We start from the raw sequence: 19,434 nt of genomic DNA, 5'->3' as shown, positions 1-19,434 counted from the left end.
ACACAATTGGAGAGGAAAGAAAGACAGAGAGGCTCAAAACACTCAAAGAGACGGTCTAGATGAAGAGTTTAGCTCAGTAAAATATTTTCAAGAAAGAAGAAATAAAAAATGAAAAAAGTCACCTGGGAGCCGAGAGGTGTGCTCCACTGACCACTTCCTCGCTGAAGTCAAAGTGCCCAACCCTGCACCTAGGGGACCTCCGCGGCATTCTTATCTCTCTTTCACCTCCTCCGGTCTCATCAGGCAACAAAATGTACCGCTACTGTGGCTGCTCGCTCATACACACACACACACACACACACACACACCACACTGACAGACCCCGTTTCTGTGCAGCAACAGGCCACGTGCTGGAATAACGTAGGCTTGGCAGACACCAACAGGCAGATCTGGGCTGGAACGCTCACAGTTGCTGTTTATCTGACCGCCTGTCCCTTTCCCCCTCTATATTAAGCCACAGCAGATTAGTCAGTGCGTTCATCATCCAAATCGCCCCTCGATTGGCTACCTGTGGTGTCCTATGAAAGCATATGCACTTACGTTTACAGTGAAAAGGGAGGTATGAAAAGGAAAATCCAGATTTGAAGTAATATTGACAATTGGAATAAAATCAGCTGTTTGCATAACCTGTGGCTTTCAGGTCACATCTACTTAAACTCACAATCATCACAAATCCCATTTTTTTTTACCTTTGCAAGTCTCTTTAAGTATTTTGAAAATGATCGAGCCGAATCACAAAGGTTGATTTTTCTTCCATTAAGAATGAAAACAGCATGATCAGAATCTCACAAGAGAACACTGCGAGACGACTGTTAGTAGGGTAGAGGTGTGTGGGACAAGGTTTCCAAGATGTTGTTGAGAGATAAAACAGTCCAACACCATGCGAAGAGATGCAAGAATCGTATTTACCTATAAGGGTAGAAAAGCCTGGCTGTGAGCGTCTGAGATTTCAGCGATGAACGTCTTAATTAACGGACAGGACTTCACTTCTTTGTCAGACTGCCATCCTTGTAAAAATGACCTAAATAACAGAATGTTGCAGTTCTGGCAGAAGACAGTGTATAATTAATTCAGTGTTAATTTAACACCATGTCAGAGTTTATATATTGCATGTCCACATCAGTTGAGTTCACTCATCTCTAGAGGCAGAAAGCAAACCTGCCCGATAGTGTGACTGACACGGTGACATTTGGAAGAGAAGAACCAGAGCCTCCCTTTATCGTCCGAGTGCAGACAGAAGAAACAGGCTTTCTGAACCAAGACCACTGCTCTACTGTAAATGTTTGAAAAGCTCCAGAGTGCACACACCAGATCCTGTAAATAAATCATTTTTTGAATGTAGCGTGATAGAAAGCGACAGAGGACAGTTGCTCCACACACACACACACATACCTCCTGTGTCTCTTTAGGCTGCCGGTGGATTGATTGTCATAATATTACTGGTTGAAACCAACTCATGTAAGCACACTTCATATTTTGTTTAAAAGGAAAAAAGGGTGATTGGATTTTGATATAAAACTACGAAAAAATAGATTTGTTTTTTGGGTATATATTGTTAAACGGGTGCACGAAGGGTTAAAGGGGCTTTTTTCATTTCATCTCGATGTTGAGTAAAGCTCATCCCAGAGGAAAACCCTCGGCACTCTGCTCTGATCAGCTTCTACTTTTCATTATTTCAACGATAAAGACATTTTATGATGAAATAACGTCATCATCTTTCACACGTTTCAACGCATGAAGAAGAGTAGAACTGTAACGGCGTGTGCCCAGAGAGCAGCACAAAGATGCTGGATGATCCAACCTATTTTAAATCTACTACTGCTGCTCCTGTGTGAACTGTACATCATCTAGTGTATATCTGTTCATCATCCGTTGCTTTTCCTGAGGTTCTTCAAAGATTTCATCTTTCCGTTTCTTTGTCTTTAGAGTTCATTATCTGATGGTTTTAAAGATGGAGCATGTTGTATATATTGTGAATTCCTCTGAGATAAACATGATTTCTGGCTCTATAAATACACTACACTGGACTGACTTAAGATATGCGGGAAACTGCAGAGAATTATCATCAAACACTTGGTATGTTATTGGCAACATCTCTTTCCAGTGTTTTACACTTAATCTCTTTGATCAATGACTCTCCTGAACTCTAACTCACCCTGGAGCAGGGACATTGTTGGCTACTTGAAACAAACTACTGCTAAATAAGGCTCTGTGTGAGTAAAATACATCTCAATAACCAAATGCACCAAAACACAACAAATAAAAATAATTGACAAAGAGAGACAAATGGAGTGAAACAACAGCTCTCTTTCTCGTCCTCTCACACAATCACACCGACCGAATTCTTACCAGGTATTCGCCACGGTGAAGCGCCTGTATCGACGGAGACGCTTGTTCACCACCTGCTTGCGAAAGCATCTCGGTGAACTGTGAGGTGACAGTTTCTGGCCAGAATTAACAGCGCGAGCACTGCACGAGTCAGCCTGGTCCGACCCGAGCTCCCCGTTCTCTCCACTGACTTCCATTACTGCAGCTGTGTTACAACAGAGTCTGATGCAAGGGGTTTCCTTCCGTTTAAAAGCTACGGCCTTCAGAAGGAACAGTTGAAATAACACCGTTAAAACTATCAAGAGCCTCACTGGTTTTGTGTTAAAGAATAAGGAGTTATTGTGTTGTAATCAGATGCCAAAAAGACATATAGAAGAAAAGACTTCTCCTTCCCGGATATCAAATTCACGATACTGTGCTTATAAATATTCCCTCAAATACTCAGAAGAATATGACTCTGTGTTTATGATTAACTCGATTGGTAGAAATCTCATGGATGCCTCCTCCCCTGCAATATTAATAATGCAAATCAAAATCCAAAACAACATCATCAACCAGCTTATTGGCTGATCAATAACAGCTGACGTGCAATAAACAGAGCAAAAGTTTTCCAGCTCCTGACCTTTAATCCAGATAAATGCAACCCATGCTTCTAAAAGGGCAGTAGAGCAGAGTGTGAGAGTTATAGAGATGAAAGCAGCTGACAATACATCTCTGAAGGGAGCCCATAATAATCTGTGGTTTAGTGGGGTGAGGCATAGAGGTTCAAAGAAAAAAGGGGGGATGTAGCAAATTGCCATTCAATAAAGTGAAGTAGTAGCCATCATAAAGAACATTCTGCCAAGGAACAGCAGCCCAGTGTATCCTGCCTCAGAGGTAGACGCAACAACAACAACAACAACAACGTATTCAGTTTAATGACTGCCAAATTATGTTGTACCATCTGATGTCTTAGAAATGAGCAACATTTGTGTTCTTCTCTGGGTCACAGCGTTACAGTTATGACTGCAAGAAAAAACTTAAAGTAAGAAAATAAGGTGTTAAAAACACAGAGAGGAACCAAAATCAAGAATTGAAATGCCAACTTTGCTGCTCATTTGCAAATCCAATGTTGGAGGTAGACCAGCCTCCCACTGTTACCAAACAAACAACTTGAATATTCTGCTCCTACAAAAATAAACACTTCTCAAAAAGATAACATAAAAGCTGAGAACTGCAGGAAAATAGCAAATGACATGAAATGTTATTAAATTCATCAGACAACAAATGAATATATAATATGCATTATACACATTGTGGCATTACTTCTATATGCAAACTGGATCATAAACATTGTATCTGTGTGATGATCGTCTTTGGTTTGTCTTGTTGAGCCGTACCTGTCAGGGTCCGCCTGTGTGATGTCGATGCGCGGCAGAGAGGAGATGGGCAGACTCGTGGGTCTGGTCCGGGTCACCGGATCTTCTTCAGGTGTGAGCGACCTGACCCGGTCCCTCTCCGTTTCCACCTGTCGCCATGACAAAGGAGGCAGCTGCAGGTTGCCAGAAAACCGCCTGTGGACTTTGCACGATTCCACCCCGAGTGTGCTGCCGCTGGCAAATTGTCCCACAGACGGCTCCTTATCGAAAACAAGACAAAAAAACGTCAATTGCACGAGTAAGATGTCAATGAAATTGGTTCATCATATTTAACAGTAACGGTAACATTTCACTGTCAGGTAAATGTAGTAGTGCAATGCTTTCTTACACAGTAAGAACTATACCGCTGAGTTGCATATTTTTTTAAGTGCTGTTTGTATGAGCGGATCTCGAGAAAGCAGCAACACTACAGGCATGTTTTGAATGGCATTGTACTAGTGTTGCTGATTTAACAGAGTACCGTACCGTATGTTGCCTCCAGTTATGTTTTTATGCTCTTCACTACAAAGAGAAGAAAAACAACCGCTTGATCAAAGCTTATTTCAGGCCAATTGACATATTTATGAAGCAGCACTGAATATAAATTACGTGCTTAATGTGTCTGGTCGAGTGTGACGGTTTCGGTAAGGAGCCCTGGGTGCTTCACTGTAATGACGGGTCGTAAACAAACCGGGGCACTGGGGAAACAGAGGCGGTGTGCCAGAGCTCATTCTGCATACATCACTCGCCACTTTATGTTCACCGCGCGGGCGAGTGTAAATGAAACCCACCGACAGGCTTCAAATGAAGAAGGGAGATGGGGAGGCACAACAATGCCGAGGGACAAATGGAGGATCCAGGAATTCCTAGAACACGGCTTCGGTTAACAAGAAAACATTTTGTCGTCTATTTTGTGTACCGGGCGAAGTAGACTAGACAAAGAAGTGGAGTGTGAGAGAAAGAGGTTGACTGGAGAAAGAGGGACGCCACAACTGACAGCTAATCGTAACTTGATGAGCCCGCACACATTCAAACTACTAATATGGAAAAATATTGGCAGATTGTCGTTAATAATAACAAAAAAAAAAAAAAAAAACTATCTTGACTCAGATTTCAATGCAGGACATTATACATTTGAAAAATCAGTGCTCTATACAGTGGAAACACTATGTTATGATGATGCATTTCTGTACTGCATTTTCTTATTAATTACAGGCCAACATATACACCAGTAATGATACATCTCTAATGAGCTTATATTGGCCGATAAATGGGTCCTGGCATATCTATTAGCTTTAGTAGGTACCAAGGTTATAGATTATTCTCACAAATTAATCTATTTATCAGTTTCTCAAATTACAAACTATTTCCCGCAGCCCGAGGAAATGTCTTCAAATGGCATGTTCTTCCAACAACCCAAAACCCAAAAGGTATTCAACTTTCTATCATAGAAATCCTAACATTTGAGAGGCTGAACTAGTGAATTGATTACAGGTCTATCAAGTAAATAATGGTTTCAGCTACTAACACTTGTACTAATCAAACAGCAGGACAAGCAGCGCCTAACTAAGCTTGGTAAAAAGTCAAAAAGGTCCTCTGTGAAAGCCCTTTCACATCTGTCTTTTTGAGTTGATGCATCCAAAAAACTGTAACTAAGTTACATCTCTTCAAGGGGCTGCAAGTAGCGTCATCTGCTCCCATTAAAATGTCCTCTTTATCTTTGAAAGTACACCCTTCATGTCTAAATTGGCTCTTCGGTGAGGACAGAGAGAACCTCTCTGAGAATTGAAAATGACATGACGAATGGAAACGTCAGAAGGAAAAAAAAAGCTAAAATTAAAATCATTGAGTGAGTGAATGAAGTGAGTCAGAGTGATGCTACATGAGAGCTAGCAGTGATCTAAGAATTAAAGGGAGAGAAGACAACAGAAAGAAAGAGGAAGACGTCCCACCTCCTCTTTCCAGTGGAAGTGACAAACAGTGTCCACTGTGACACGCTAGCAAAGAAGCAACATGAATGACAGTAAAGTGACTGACGTGGAGCAGGGACAGAGAGATTGTGAATGAGAGAGGGGAAGACAGAGTCAACAGTAGCGAAAACACAAAAAGAGGGAGGAGTCTGCCTTCCTGATTTCCGATTGTCCATAAACACAGCTCTGCTGACTCCTCCGCCCATTCCAGGAAATGCAATTTGTCTGATTCATTGTTGCTGTCTGTTTAGGACAGATTCTTCCTGTCCAGGGAAAAAGAGTGATAATTAAATCTGGCAAAACACGACTCCAACGACTGTTCTGGGAGCGCTTCCTCTCACACAATCACTCTCGTCAAACAAACTTTTATAATCAGAGACCTAAATAGTCTCTTGTCAATATGTCACAGTGACATTGCTGTAAATTCCACTATCAAACTATCTATCAATTGCATATCGATTGCACCTTTGACTTCTGGACATGTAATTCCAGTTCCTCATTGATCCCTCGCCTGTGGACCAAATAGCACTTGGAAGAGGAAATACTGCTGATTCACGTTGAGTGAGTGTGTATAAGTCAGGAGGAGGATAAGGGTGTTGATAATATTAGAATTCAAAACAACGGTAAATTTAGAAACCTGAATTTATCAGATGTACACGGAACATGGTTATAAAAGGACAGGAATCGCCATGAAAGGTAAAACAATGAGTCCGAAATGGAGGTAGTGCGGCTCCCGTGTCAAACAGAGGCAGAGTGGGTGTGTTTTTTTCGCTGAAGATGAAAGGCCTCTCTTGGCCGCTGTGTCTAAACAACTCCAGTGTTCTCTGGGATACTTCCAAAAAGCCTTTTTGAAGAAGGTGGTATAAATGAGACAGCGCTAGCAGTGACGCTCTAACAGCACGGCTTGATGTGGTGCCTGAATTATTGACTCGAGGAGCCAAGGAAACGGGAACGAAACGGTGGGAGACGGACACTCAAAGATGTTGAGGTGAAGAACAGCAGACGTCTTTACAGAATCATATTTCACTTTTCTGTGAAATAGAGAAAAGTGACTTTGGCTTTAAAATGAGCTTCTAAAAACCATGATAAAATATAATAATTCAACTACTAATTCATTGATATTTACAAGCATTGTCCTTTTCTAGGATTTATTTTTCCTGTGTCTTTGTTACTTTTTTAAACTCGTATTTTAACTCGCATATATCTTTAGGTTTGGGATGTACTACAGGAACGTTTGAGCAGCATGTAAGCTGCTGAAAATAGAATGACTATCTATTTAAGTAGACTGAAATAGCGGAACGTTTTAAACATTAAAAAAGCCTGCACAATCATTCCTGCCAGTAGATTGTAAGAAGCATTTTAGGTGCTTATAATTAAAGCTTTTCATTTTTGAAAAATGTGTCATTGCCGAAATCACAACTGGTATGCAAGAAAAAAATCAGCATGAGTCATTCATGACGTTAATGGCAATTATGCTGAATTAAACTATGCATTTCCTTTATTAAAAGGGGGGAAAATAATAACTCCATGATATGAGTTTTACTGTATTTTTGTCATTATCATAAATATTCAGTAACGAGCCAGTCGTGAATTTGTAGGGGGGTTGGAGGGTGACGGAGGTCAGTCACAGCAGGAAAACTTTCATCCTCCAGGGTGCAGCTTGGCCTCTGAGCTCCTGTTGGACAACAGCAACGTAAATGATCTGGCAGTCGGTCCGGTCATAAACACCGGTGGCGTAGAGGAGAAACAGATGGGCCTCTCCGTCAGATCTCCGTCCTGCCTCCTCTTATCCGTGTTTCGACTCGGTCCATGCCCTAAATATCTCCTGGTGTGAACTGTCCTCTAACGCCGTTCCTCCTCTCCCTGGTCAGCCTCCTTCTAAACTCTGCATCACTCCTCAACTCTCGGTCTCTATGATCTTCTTAAATCTCTCTCTCTCTCATGCACAGACACACACAACACACTGTCTCTCTACCCCGCGTCTCTGTTATAAAACACACACACACATCTCGCTCTCTGCGGCGTGTCCTGCTGGATAGCGATCTGTTGTGTACAGTACAGTCATCTGTTTATGAGTCACCGACATACTGCACCTTGCTGCCCGAGTGTATTCCCACTAGAGCTCACTGTATCTTTGTTCGGGTAGAAACAGAGGGAAGGCAAACATTTAAACACAATTTACAGCGACTGTGCAAACTGCAGAATTAGGCTGTAAACTTTCGAGGTGAGAAGCAGGATTTCAGATAAAAAAGAAATCACAAGTGGCTGTGTAATGAATGCATGGAGGGATTCATGGTTGCAAAAAAAGAATGGTTGGGAAAATCAGTACTTACATCGCCTGGTACATCCCCCTGGGCACTCCTGCTTTTCTTCATCCTGAGGGATGTTCAGCCAGATCCTCTCTCTCTCCTCCTGTCTCTGATCCGTTCTCCAAAAAACACAGCTCTTTCCTGCTTCGGGCAGCTTCACCAGTACGCCTGCACATGGGAGGCAGCGAGGAGGGGGAGGTTAATGATAAAGTAACCAGTTCCAAAAGTTAATGCTCCCTCACAGTGCCCATCATGTCTGCAATTGTTGTCACACTTGTGTTATTGTTCCGACTTCAATAATGAAGCTCTGAGTCCAGTACTTCGACAAGTCTTCTACGCTGCATTGCATTACATGAGCTGTGGTGCATTACCTATCCCAGCAGTTTCTGGACATGCACACTGTAGAACGCACACGATGAATGCATACTTTGAAGGTAGATGAAACACAGTAAAAAAAAAAAAGGTATGAAAACAGAACTGTATGGTTTTGACTGCATCGGACATGTTAGCATGAGGATGTCAACGTGCCGACATTAGCATTAAGCTCAAAGCACCGCTGTAGGAGCCTAAATGCAGTTCATTAATATTTGACTAATGAGCATGCAAAAATCTAAGCTCGGATGTAAAACAGCAATTTACACGGTTCATTGATTTAGAGGAAATACTTACAGTATTTACAGGTTAGTTCATATTTACAGTAATGCAGTTACTCGTTTAATTCAGTGCACTGTGCCCACTGTAAGAAGAGTCCAACGGAGCTTTACCATGGCTCTGTAGACTCGGTCCTGCTTCTCTATTTAACAAATGGCATAATAAATCTGCTCAAGGCGTTCCTGAGATATTGCTTCCACGACAATGGACAACCCGAACTTCTGAGATGTTACATGTTGTCAAATCAAGAGCAGCTGTGCAACAACTTTGGCTACATAAATAAATAAGTAGGTAAATTAATCGTACAAATGGGACCAGACATTTGATGCCATTTTGCAGCACTCGATACTCTGTGCAACATTACATTTGGATAAAAGCAGAGGCTTTTATCCAAAGCGACTTACAATTCAGAGTCTATCACATTTCTACACCATAGGCACAGCTACGGGAGCAATTTTGGGGTTAAGTGTCTTGCTCAAGGACACATCGACATGCGACTAGCAGAGCCGGAGCCGGGGATTGAACCTCCGACCCTCTGATTGAAGGACAGCCCTGCTATCCACTTAGCCACAGTCGCCCAGACACATTTCAGTTGGCTTTGTGGGTGCTGTTACATTTAGGCAATTTGTAGTTAATGTACAAAAACTACAATAATGCTCCTTTAACCCTGGTATGCATTACTGCATATAAAAAAAGAGTGAGAGTGCATGGTGTATGTGCCTGAAGGTCTGTTCGCTCAGACCCGTCTGTCAGCCTGATCTGAATGCTGCGACTGTACACTCATCAATAATAGAAAGAACACAGCTGGCGGAAAATCACCAAAAGGCAGAGATGAATAACTAATCTTTGTGACAGAAATGAATTGATGTTTTCCATGTCGCTATTGATCGCCCCCCCCCGTGGTCCTAACCCATCACCCCTTTTACTGTGCCCTTGTGATGAAGTCCGTAGACGGTGATGGAGGCAGTTGTTGGTGCTCTCAAGGTGCTGCCAAGTCAAGTGTCATAAAAAGAGAATTTCTCGGTTGTACAAACAACCATACCTTGTTTGTAGCTTTCCAAACAACATCTGTACTGGATGTGCGGCTTCCTGTTGCCCTCAGTAATTAAGAAAAAAAGAGACATGGGAGGTAAAATGACAGCAAGTCACACCGGGATTAGTTCTTTTGAGCATCTGTAATATTCAGCAGCTGGTTCAAATCTGAGCAGGAGAGCAAATAATGTATACGAGTTTGAATAAATGTGTCCATTATAGGTTTCACAAGAACACCATTTAAATGATTCACACTTTATGATACAGAGGTAGTAGATGTTTAGGATGAGGTGGTTATTGTGACCATAACAGCAACGTAGATAGAGCAATGCACAATTCGTTATTGTTGAGTGTTTTGTATTTCAATAATATTTATATTTTTTCCATGACTTGAACTGACAGTCTTTTAAAACCAAGGCTCCTCTTCTGTCAAATAACTTCTTAAACTATAAGCCTCTCAAACGGCACCGTTTCAGAAAGTCATTCATAAGAAAATGGTTTTCTTGCCATCAGAAAATTCTTCCATCGTTCCAGTGGGTATAATTAAGCACGAGACTGTATTTACCATGTCACTTGTTCCTGTTGCATATTTTTGCAATTAGTTACACTGCCGGCTTAGATTTGAATTATGTGTGCATGTGATGCGTGTTTGCTATCCTGTAACTAATGGTTTTCATTAACCATTCATCTGTTGACTCAATAAATTAATCTTCACGTTGCTTGTTTAGCCCAACCAACAGTCCATATTAAATGAATAAAGATGAAAACAGAAACTATGGTGTTCGAGCTGGAACCAGCAAGTTTTGGGCATTTTTGCTGACAAATGAATTAAACAATTAAATTGACTAATAAATGAAACACCAAATCATGTGAGTGTTACTATTGTATCTCTTGTAGCACACGGTTTGGCTATACATACTGTAGCACTGATATATTGCACTGGGTTTACCAGTGGCTTACATTTCATTATGATCTCTCGTCAGTGTTTTGCTTCATTTCGAATAATCCTGTGTTTGCATAGTACCTTTCAAAACACGCTTGGAATATATTTATTTTTTAGGAAAAGCTGACGACACATATTTGAGCACTTTGAAATCAGCGATCACTTTTGAAGCTCATTATCTACAAAAAAAACCTGCAGCTGCATCCAAGGAAAAGAAATCTCCCCAGTAAGCCTATTAAAAGTAATTCAATGAAATGAAATGTTTGTTACAAAACTCACTTTTCCCTTGCGATCAGCACTTCTGTGAAAAGTTCAGGGCCCTGTGAATACATCCAGGGAAGGAATGAGCCAGAGACTCTGAAGTGCATTTAAAGCTCAACCTGAGAGACCTCTCAATCAAACGAGACCAGTCTACAAAAGAGCCTGGATGGAAAATGCCTGTCTCCACGTCTTAGAGAAAACAAGTCTCAAGTAACCTCTCATCTCTGTAAGCCCAGCAGTCAGTCATCCCCGTTGTGGCTGCCTGTACCTCTGCAAAGAATTGATCGTTTATGTGAAGCGGGCAATAGAATGCATGGTCACGAGGCAGCACTCGAGATGCAGATTGCAAGGATTTGACTCGGAGAGCACTCCGGGGACCATTGTGCTGGGCGTACACCATCATGCTTCATTTACAAAGCAACGGTCATGGACGAACTTTACTTTGAAGCCATTATGCATTACATTAAACATGGCTGCTTGACGTTCAGTATGTATGAGTCTAGACTATAGACTCTAGAGTGTTGTCTATGGGCACACTTGAGAGGAAACACAGCAGTTATTGCATCATCTGGTGTTCTTGGGAACATAGTTTGACAGAAAATGAATTAGTAACAACAGATTTATCATCAAAGTCATTTATTAATCATGAATGACAAATGTTTACTGGTCCCAGCTCCTAAAATCGGAGTATTTGACATTTAATATTATAGTAAACCGTATATATTTTGGGCTTTGAACTGTCGGCCCACCCTGGGCTTTGGCGAATTGTTGTAGGCGTTGTTATCCCACTCTTTTCAATCATTTTATAGACCAAATAATGATTTGAAAGATCAAAAGAAATGGCAGATTGATTGATAATTAAAATAGGAAAGTGGTTAGTACGATTAGAGGTTTTGTGTGTAGTGTAGTGTACATTAAGTGAACTGAAAACTCCTTGTTTGCCCCGTGTATGCTGGAAGATACATCAACCCCCATCCCCTTTGAACCTGAACAAGAATAAGTAGGTATAGAGAATGAAGAATGAAGGTATCTGCTATACGGCACTCATCCGCCATCATTCAACCCTTCATTGTCATGGCAGCATTCACAAAGCAACCATGACAACCAATGTTTGCTCTTTTGTCACATATTTCACATCAAAAGGTCAGCGGGGCTGCATTGCTGCAGGGAGAACTTTTGCCCCGTACGACCAGCAAATCTATGTCACACCGCTGCCGTGCACAATGGAGAGCTGTGGAAGGCGAGTCAGTCGCTGTTGTACATTTAAAATCGATGGGCGGTCACACAAAGGTAGCTTTTGAGACGGCAAAACAAAGAAGCCTCAAGAAACCAATGCGTGGAACCCCGTTAATATTACGTCCTGTTACTCTGTCGTCAAACAATGAGAGCTTTCAAAGCCATGTGTGCCACGACCACGATGAATTAACTTTCCAGTGGTCACTCATTAGCATCCAAAGAAGTCAGAGTTACTGTTGTATGAAGGAAACGTTCAGAAAAGACAAGAACATATAGCACGGTGCATGTATTAAGCAAATTGACTTCACTTACCCAGTTTCGATGTATTCTGTATAACCCTTCAAAATATTCACTTGTCAAATTGTGAGTGCAAAATGGAGAAGTAAGCAGTACTGGTCACAAGACAAGACAGCTGTTGAAAACTGCAGCCGACGCTGTTTGTCTGTTGGGCCTGCCCACATCCATTCAATCAAAACATCACCAACACCCGCTTAATAGAGTGGTGCAGAAATGAGTCCACAAAACTGTACATAAATCAGCATTTATGCACTTTTCAGTTCCCAAACAACACATGTAATAATCCAATTACAATGTCCCATTGGATTTTTGTTGAGGGAACCAGTACGATGCTAACTTCCAGGTTGGCCAACAAACATCATCCCTGCAGCACTCTATTCACACATCGGGAAGTGTAATTTGAACACCGATGTCCAGTGACAGCATCATGTGTCTAAACCAATATAAAAATTGCTTTTCTGGCACTGATGCTCAGCATCCAGATATCTCCACGAAGCCTTAGGTTTAGACACCGAGCTGAACTTTTGTGACCAAATAAAAAGAGGTTATGCAATCTTGTTTTATCGCCACGAAAATGCATCTAAGATCAAACAGATTCTCCTTCTGACCTTGAACAACAGAATGCTGTGGTTCTCACTGAAAGGACTGAAACACAGCTCACTGAACTGAGATACAGCTCACATTACACTTTATATTTAGTTCAAAGACCAGACCTCAGTGTTCCATCATATTGCATCTCACTCATTTTACTGATATCATGTTGCATTTTGAAAGCATTTAAGCATCTTCCTGTTTATATTCGATTCCTAATCTTAAAAAAAAAAAAATCACCGTCAAAGCAAATAGAAGAAAAAGAAGAATAAGGTAGACCTCGTCTCTTTTGGCCCCCAGTTACAGATTGAACTGCCAGAAGCACAAAGTCTTCAAACTCACAGTCGTCTTTTGATTAAACGGTCAAAGTATTTACATTATAACAGCACAGATGGCATGATGCATGTTGACAACAGAAAACGAATATTAAAATCAAATGTATTATTGCTCATAATGCAAATCACACCTACACACTGGATCACTTACTGACTATTTATGTGGCTGAAAATGTATTACAAACATAGCTAGACATAACCAGGTGAATTTGATTTAAAACAAAATATATGACCCACAGATATGGACAGACTTATTGACACTGTATTTTGCTAATTTCTGAAATATCTACATGAATAATTGATCCGATATAGAAACAAACAATATTTATAAACTGAGTTGCTGGTTCAGTGTTTCCCCTGGGTTTACAGGGGGGGGGGGAGATCATGGTGTTCATGTGTGTCTTTTAATGACAGCAGGCAACACTTGCCATCTTCACCACATGGGAGCGTTTAAAAAACACACGTGTCTGTGTGTGTGCGTGTGTGTGTGCGTGTGTGTGCATGCATGCATCTGGGCGGAACTCCGCTGTGCACGATACAGAGAGCAGAGAGGAGAATTGTCAACGCGCGACCATGTAGAGAGAGAAATGACATGCCGTCGTGTAAATAAGATAAATAGCATAAGGCTATTTAGTTTGTTTAATAACAGAACACGGTGTAGACCTGTTCTACAGGAAAGGTAACCTTAAATGACTTCTGTTGTGATCTGGCGCTATATAGAAAATAAAATTAAATTAAATTGATCTTCAAAGGGATGCGGGGCGCCCCCCTAATATAATGGTTGGGGAAACGCTGAGGTTGCTAGCAGACTCCCATGAACAGCTACAACACGCCAGCTGTATTCACTGGGTGCCGTTTGCTAGTCAGGTCAGGTCTCTTTGGTCCCATCTGCAGATTAGATCAAAATTTTGACAAATCCATTTTAATGTAATTCATACACCACATAAATATTAAATGTTTTAAGGCAAAAACTCTTTTCTAATCTTATCCCTCGTTCCCACACCGTTTGTGTGGGCATGTCCGACACACAAAGCAGCTGATGCACTTCTTGCAGGTGTCAGAATTGCAATAATAACAACCATAAATTAATTTATACATTCTAGCTTATTAAAAGTATTATGTCTACATCTATGACAGAGAGAGGGACAGACAAAGTTTACATCGCCAGAGCTCCTCCATTGATCGACAAGAATAACTAGCTCAATAAAGTCAACATAATTGCTTCTATCATGTAATCTAAGTAGAAACCTATCAAACATCATTCAACAGTTGTCCATTGTTTCTAACACTCACCCCAAAGCCATATTAGCTCTATGAAAATGTCAAACACTTGTCAACTTGAATAACTTGTCGCTAAAAGAATCCCAACAGCCACAATGGAAACTTTGCTTTTTGTGTTTGCATTCAGTGCAGTGAAGCAGACTCCAGTAGAAAGGAACTTTTGAGACGGGTGAACGCTGGGAGGAGTTTGTTGAGGAGGAAGCGAAACAACACACATTTGTGGCAGCTGAGAGATGATGTCAGCGTGGAGGCCACATGCAGGGAACCCATTGCACAGACACACACACGCACACACGCACACACACACACACGCACACACACACACACACACACACATACAGAGAGAGACAGAGAGAGAGAGACTCTGAGTCCGTTTCAATCGGGCTACTTGTCAGAAGACCATTTGTTTGTCATATTGCCGAGGCAAATATCATCCCTAATCGAGTCATGAGAAAGTTGCTCTTTCAAACACAGTACAAACTGTCTTTATTGGTTTAGGATGTAGCAAACAAATATAAATATGGCAACGCTGGTGCGTGTACATGCTGCGGCCAGGAGCTCCCATGAATTTGATTTGTTGTGTTTTCGTGTTTAATTGCTGTAGCACTTGTGTCAAATGACAGAATACTGTACATTAATCAACATCAGAAAAGGAAGTGCGGGGATTGGATAAAGTGCAGCAGACCTTGAGACGATCACCGCCCACCGTGGACCACCGAGCAATACCTGCCAGACCAAACACCACCGAAAGCGAAGTCAACTGCCCCGGGGAGGAGAGCCGAGATGGGAGCTAGGCTAACCCAGCTAGGACCTAAGGCTACTACACTACCCAGCCTACTACTGGTTAATGACCAGTAAAAGGAAAATAAGATGGATGAAATAAGCCTTCAGGTTACCCCAGCAACGAGAGGTCGGTGACTGCTGTGCCCAAATACACACAGAAGCGTTTTACTTAAAACGGAAAGACAAATGTAAGAAACCGGCAAAAACATGTAACAAAGGCAACAAATTGATTGCTAAACACGAATTGGTTTACTTACATGTAGTGCTGTTCAACTATGCGCTATGTCAGAGACCTATCAAACCATTTAAAAGATAAAAGAAAGAAATGAGAAATAATTGGTGGGCCAGGACACATGGCAACTGTGACTCTGGATGAATCACTTGATTGGAGTTTGAACAGCCCAATAATTATGACGGCGTTAAACACCCACACACACATAAACTAATTACCCCAACGTACTCAAATCGCCCAGTTCAACTTCCATTGGAGGTATCGTGATTGAAGTACTGTCTGTGTCAGCACTTCATCAGTTATCCATTCACAAACCTTGCCATTGCCAGCTACAATGATTAAAGCTTTTGGGGTGAATTATAACAAATGACTTGGAGAGTAAGGAGGTAACAGAAGGCTTGGCAGAGTTGGCAGGATTCGGGGCACAGAGGGGGCCTTTGGTGAGTGTCACCAGTTGGCACCCTCCATGTCAACATGGCTGTAAATCCCTCAGATGACAGCCGAGACAGAAATGAATCAGTGTGCTGCTTTGACCTGTGCTCCTTTGAGACACTCTGAGGTTGAAGTGAATCAATCAGTAAATCTGTATTAATATCTATATCAGGGCTGCAAGGGCATGCTCCCAATCACATTCATACATATATGCCGGGTTAAAGTGGGTCGTAACAAACAAATTGAATAAATCTGTTTGGAAAGTCATACATAATGACGTCAAGCAAGTTCATTTTTTCATGTGCTGCAGCCTGGCGTTCCTTCCAGTAAATGCCATCGAAACACTCAATCAACGAATCAGAAAGTAATGTCGCCCCACAGTCATTTTCCCCTGTTGCACCACTACACCTGATCTTTCTGAGAAGCTCCCGTTGGAAGCGAGACGAAAGCCGTGACGTGAGATTCGCCCACCGAAGCGAATTAGTGGAATCTGCCTGAAGCTCACAGACAAGCTCACAGACAGACTGGGAGCCTTGATCAATCCCTGTAGATGCTGTTAATAAGTTCAATAGACGTATACAGCGGGATATTCAAGAGTGATTTAAACAGCTGTCTATGCAGAGTACTCGACTAAACCTGACACAAATAGATTTGAAGCGTGAAAAAACCTGAGGGGTCTCTGTGAGAGTAATGGGTAAAGGGTGGGTGGGCAGTGCCCCTATAATATTAATCCTGGACCCCCCCCCCCACTGTACAACTTTCACCCTACATTTATACCACGAGAGAGGTCATGGCCAGTGTAAATAACACATAAATAAAACGTATGCTAACATAGAATGAGTACTCTTGTGTTTATTGTTATACATCTATTGATGGTCTTCTGGAGAACCAAACCTACCGGGGGTGGTATGTGACAGTTATACATTTGGTACCCCTAAATCTAAGTATCTGTTCCGTGGGACACACGAGTGGCGGACATCAAAAACTATTTCTTTGTGGATTGCGGTACAAATGTTACAAATGCTAGAAAGGATCATCTTTAATACTGACTAACCTAATGTGCTGTAGACTTAGTGTTGTTTATTTCAACCAATAGCTCCATAGCACATGGAAAAATAACATGTTCTGCTTGAAAACCAATGAATAAATCTTTCACACCACTTACTTTTTAGCTGGAAGCCTTTTTCACCATATTCCCACCCAGACACTATAATAAAATGTATTCACAGCTGAACCTCTTCTCCTTGAGCCAGTGTTGAGAGGATGGGCGAGAATTCACGTCAGCAGACTGTCGACCTGAAAGACGAACAATGTATGGATTACACATATCACAGCAAAAAAACAGCCAATAATATAGGCCAGCAGAAATGTGATTGATCAGCAACAAGGACTCCTGACAATATCACAAAAGGGGAAACATATTTCCCTCTGACAAGCATAGAAGGGACACATGGATGTATTTACACATGATTTCACAGTAAATAAATGAATATAATAACTATTGACAAGTCAGAGTTGGAGGAAAAGAGTGGAGCTATAACAGTGGAAGCACTGAGACGTGTAAATGCATGACTGTTATTACAATCACAGTTCAGATAACCATTCAGTGCATACACATGCACATGCACACAACGCTTGCTGTATTCACAATCAGCTGTTATTTTGGGGTTGTTTTTTATGAAAAATGACAGTTCCCACGATGACAAACACTCGCCCAGTCTGCAAACCTAACTGCTTAGCGCAGACACGCCATGTATTCATCATCTGGAAGCGGAACATCAGTGTTCAGCAACAGAAAATGCTCTATAGTAACACCAGTAAAGCCACCAACAAGCCAGTAAAGTGAGTCATCAGTCTGGTAGCCGAAGCCCTTTTGAGAAGAAGCTGGATGTATGTACTCTGTTGTTTCAGCGCTGACTGAGAATAAAAGGACAGCGGCCAGCTGAGTCCACGCACCACATGCCCGGGGCACTACAGAAATGCTGTGAACTGGGCTAAAAAGGAAGCGCACCTCTGAAATCTCTTCCTAAAATGTAACATGATAGTATGTCACACAAGAGAAATGTTACTACAGCTAAGAGCTTGCATGTGATGGCAAACTGATTCACAGCTCTAAAAAAAAACATTTGTAAAAGAAAAACACGTTTTGAAATTTAAATAGAGCTTATTGTAAAAACAGTGGAGACATTGTAAGATCTGTGCACATCTTAGCCGATGTTCAGGCACCAGTAGAGTTGGAATGTTATTGTGGTAGCTGAGACATTCGTAAGGCGATGTCCATGAGAACGGGCAGAGATGAACTGCTGTGGTGTGTGACCAGCATTCATAATCCCCTCTTACTAACCTCAGTGAAGAAGCTTCATGGTTCTGCTGTACTTAATTCTGCTGCCCACAAACCCACGCATACATGAAAGATTTTAAGAAGTTAAACTGAATAATAAATCAGGTTTGAATGTTAAACGTGCGACACTGGAAAAAGAATGTGTTCATGAACACATTATCAGGGAATATGTTTCAACTGCACTGACAATACCTCACACTTGTTGTGAATTTTACATTTAGACTTCAAAGACAACAACTAGCTACACATGCCAATCCCAGTTATTTCAGCTGGATTGATACTTTTGCGTGCACATATTTCCGTGTTCATTTCACGGTGTAAAAACCACGATGCATGTGCCCCAATGCAGCAAGCAAGGACGACAGTGTTACGACAGTGGAACACTTTGGTTTTATCCTTACATTATCTCAGTAAATAAACCTTGCTGTGGACACCAATTGTGGTAGCTTTAATATACATTTTAAAAGGTTAAGCACCACCAATCGCTACCATGGAGAAGACGAATAACAAACTGTTACAATCACCCACAGTCTCCCCTCTAACACGGCCTATAAAAAGGTCACTATTGAGTCTCTATATTGATACAAGTCAGTCACATTAAGTCCCAGCAGCGATATGATGTTGATTTCTACTCGGGTGAAATAAAGGGCCTAAATAGTGCCATTTATTTTCTGGATGTCGATGGTGGACCTCATTTAACTCAGACTTCTTTGCCAAATGGACAGTGATTGATTGTATAATGGACTATAAAACACTTGGTTGTAGAGTGACCACTCCAGCAACCCCTCCAATGTCTCCACTTACGCAAAATATTCACTCCCCCCCCCCCCCCCACCTTTTACCTTGCCTGACCTCATCATCATCCAAACATTTGTGCAGGCTATAGTTTCCAGAGTCGCACGCCCTTCCTTTAGAAATGTGTTTCAAAGTACACACCGAGTAAAACTGAACGGGTCAGCTGACAAAAGGAGGAGAGATGCCCACAATGCAAAGTCCTGAGAGAGATGAAGCCTAC

At 41.6% G+C, this 19,434-nt stretch overlaps 1 protein-coding gene across 6 annotated transcripts in view; it reads right to left on the bottom strand.

The window, feature by feature from the left end:
• Nucleotides 1-19,434, bottom strand: part of LOC116387425 (cAMP-specific 3',5'-cyclic phosphodiesterase 4B-like) — a 44,851-nt gene that overhangs the window by 24,930 nt on the left and 487 nt on the right. Inside the window, exons 2-4 of one of the 6 annotated variants that reach the window (XM_031854497.1) lie at nucleotides 12,440-17,374; nucleotides 8,029-8,172; nucleotides 3,708-3,946 (exon numbers count right to left, since the gene is read on the bottom strand). In XM_031854497.1, coding sequence (XP_031710357.1) covers nucleotides 3,708-3,946; nucleotides 8,029-8,070 — 281 coding nt within the window. In that variant the 5' untranslated portion in view covers nucleotides 8,071-8,172; nucleotides 12,440-17,374. Of the gene's footprint in view, nucleotides 1-122; nucleotides 291-2,349; nucleotides 3,947-8,028; nucleotides 9,110-12,439; nucleotides 19,225-19,434 lie in introns of those variants that run through there. The other 5 variants (XM_031854496.1, XM_031854498.1, XM_031854500.1 and 2 more) reach the window with 5 other exon arrangements.

The sequence above is a fragment of the Anarrhichthys ocellatus genome, unplaced genomic scaffold, assembly GCF_004355925.1.
Source record: "Anarrhichthys ocellatus isolate YVR2014 unplaced genomic scaffold, GSC_Weel_1.0 scaffold15, whole genome shotgun sequence".
Taxonomy (NCBI): Eukaryota; Metazoa; Chordata; class Actinopteri; order Perciformes; family Anarhichadidae; genus Anarrhichthys; species Anarrhichthys ocellatus.
The sequence above is the reverse complement of the archived record's forward strand: the minus strand, read 5'-3'. Positions and strand labels throughout refer to the sequence as shown.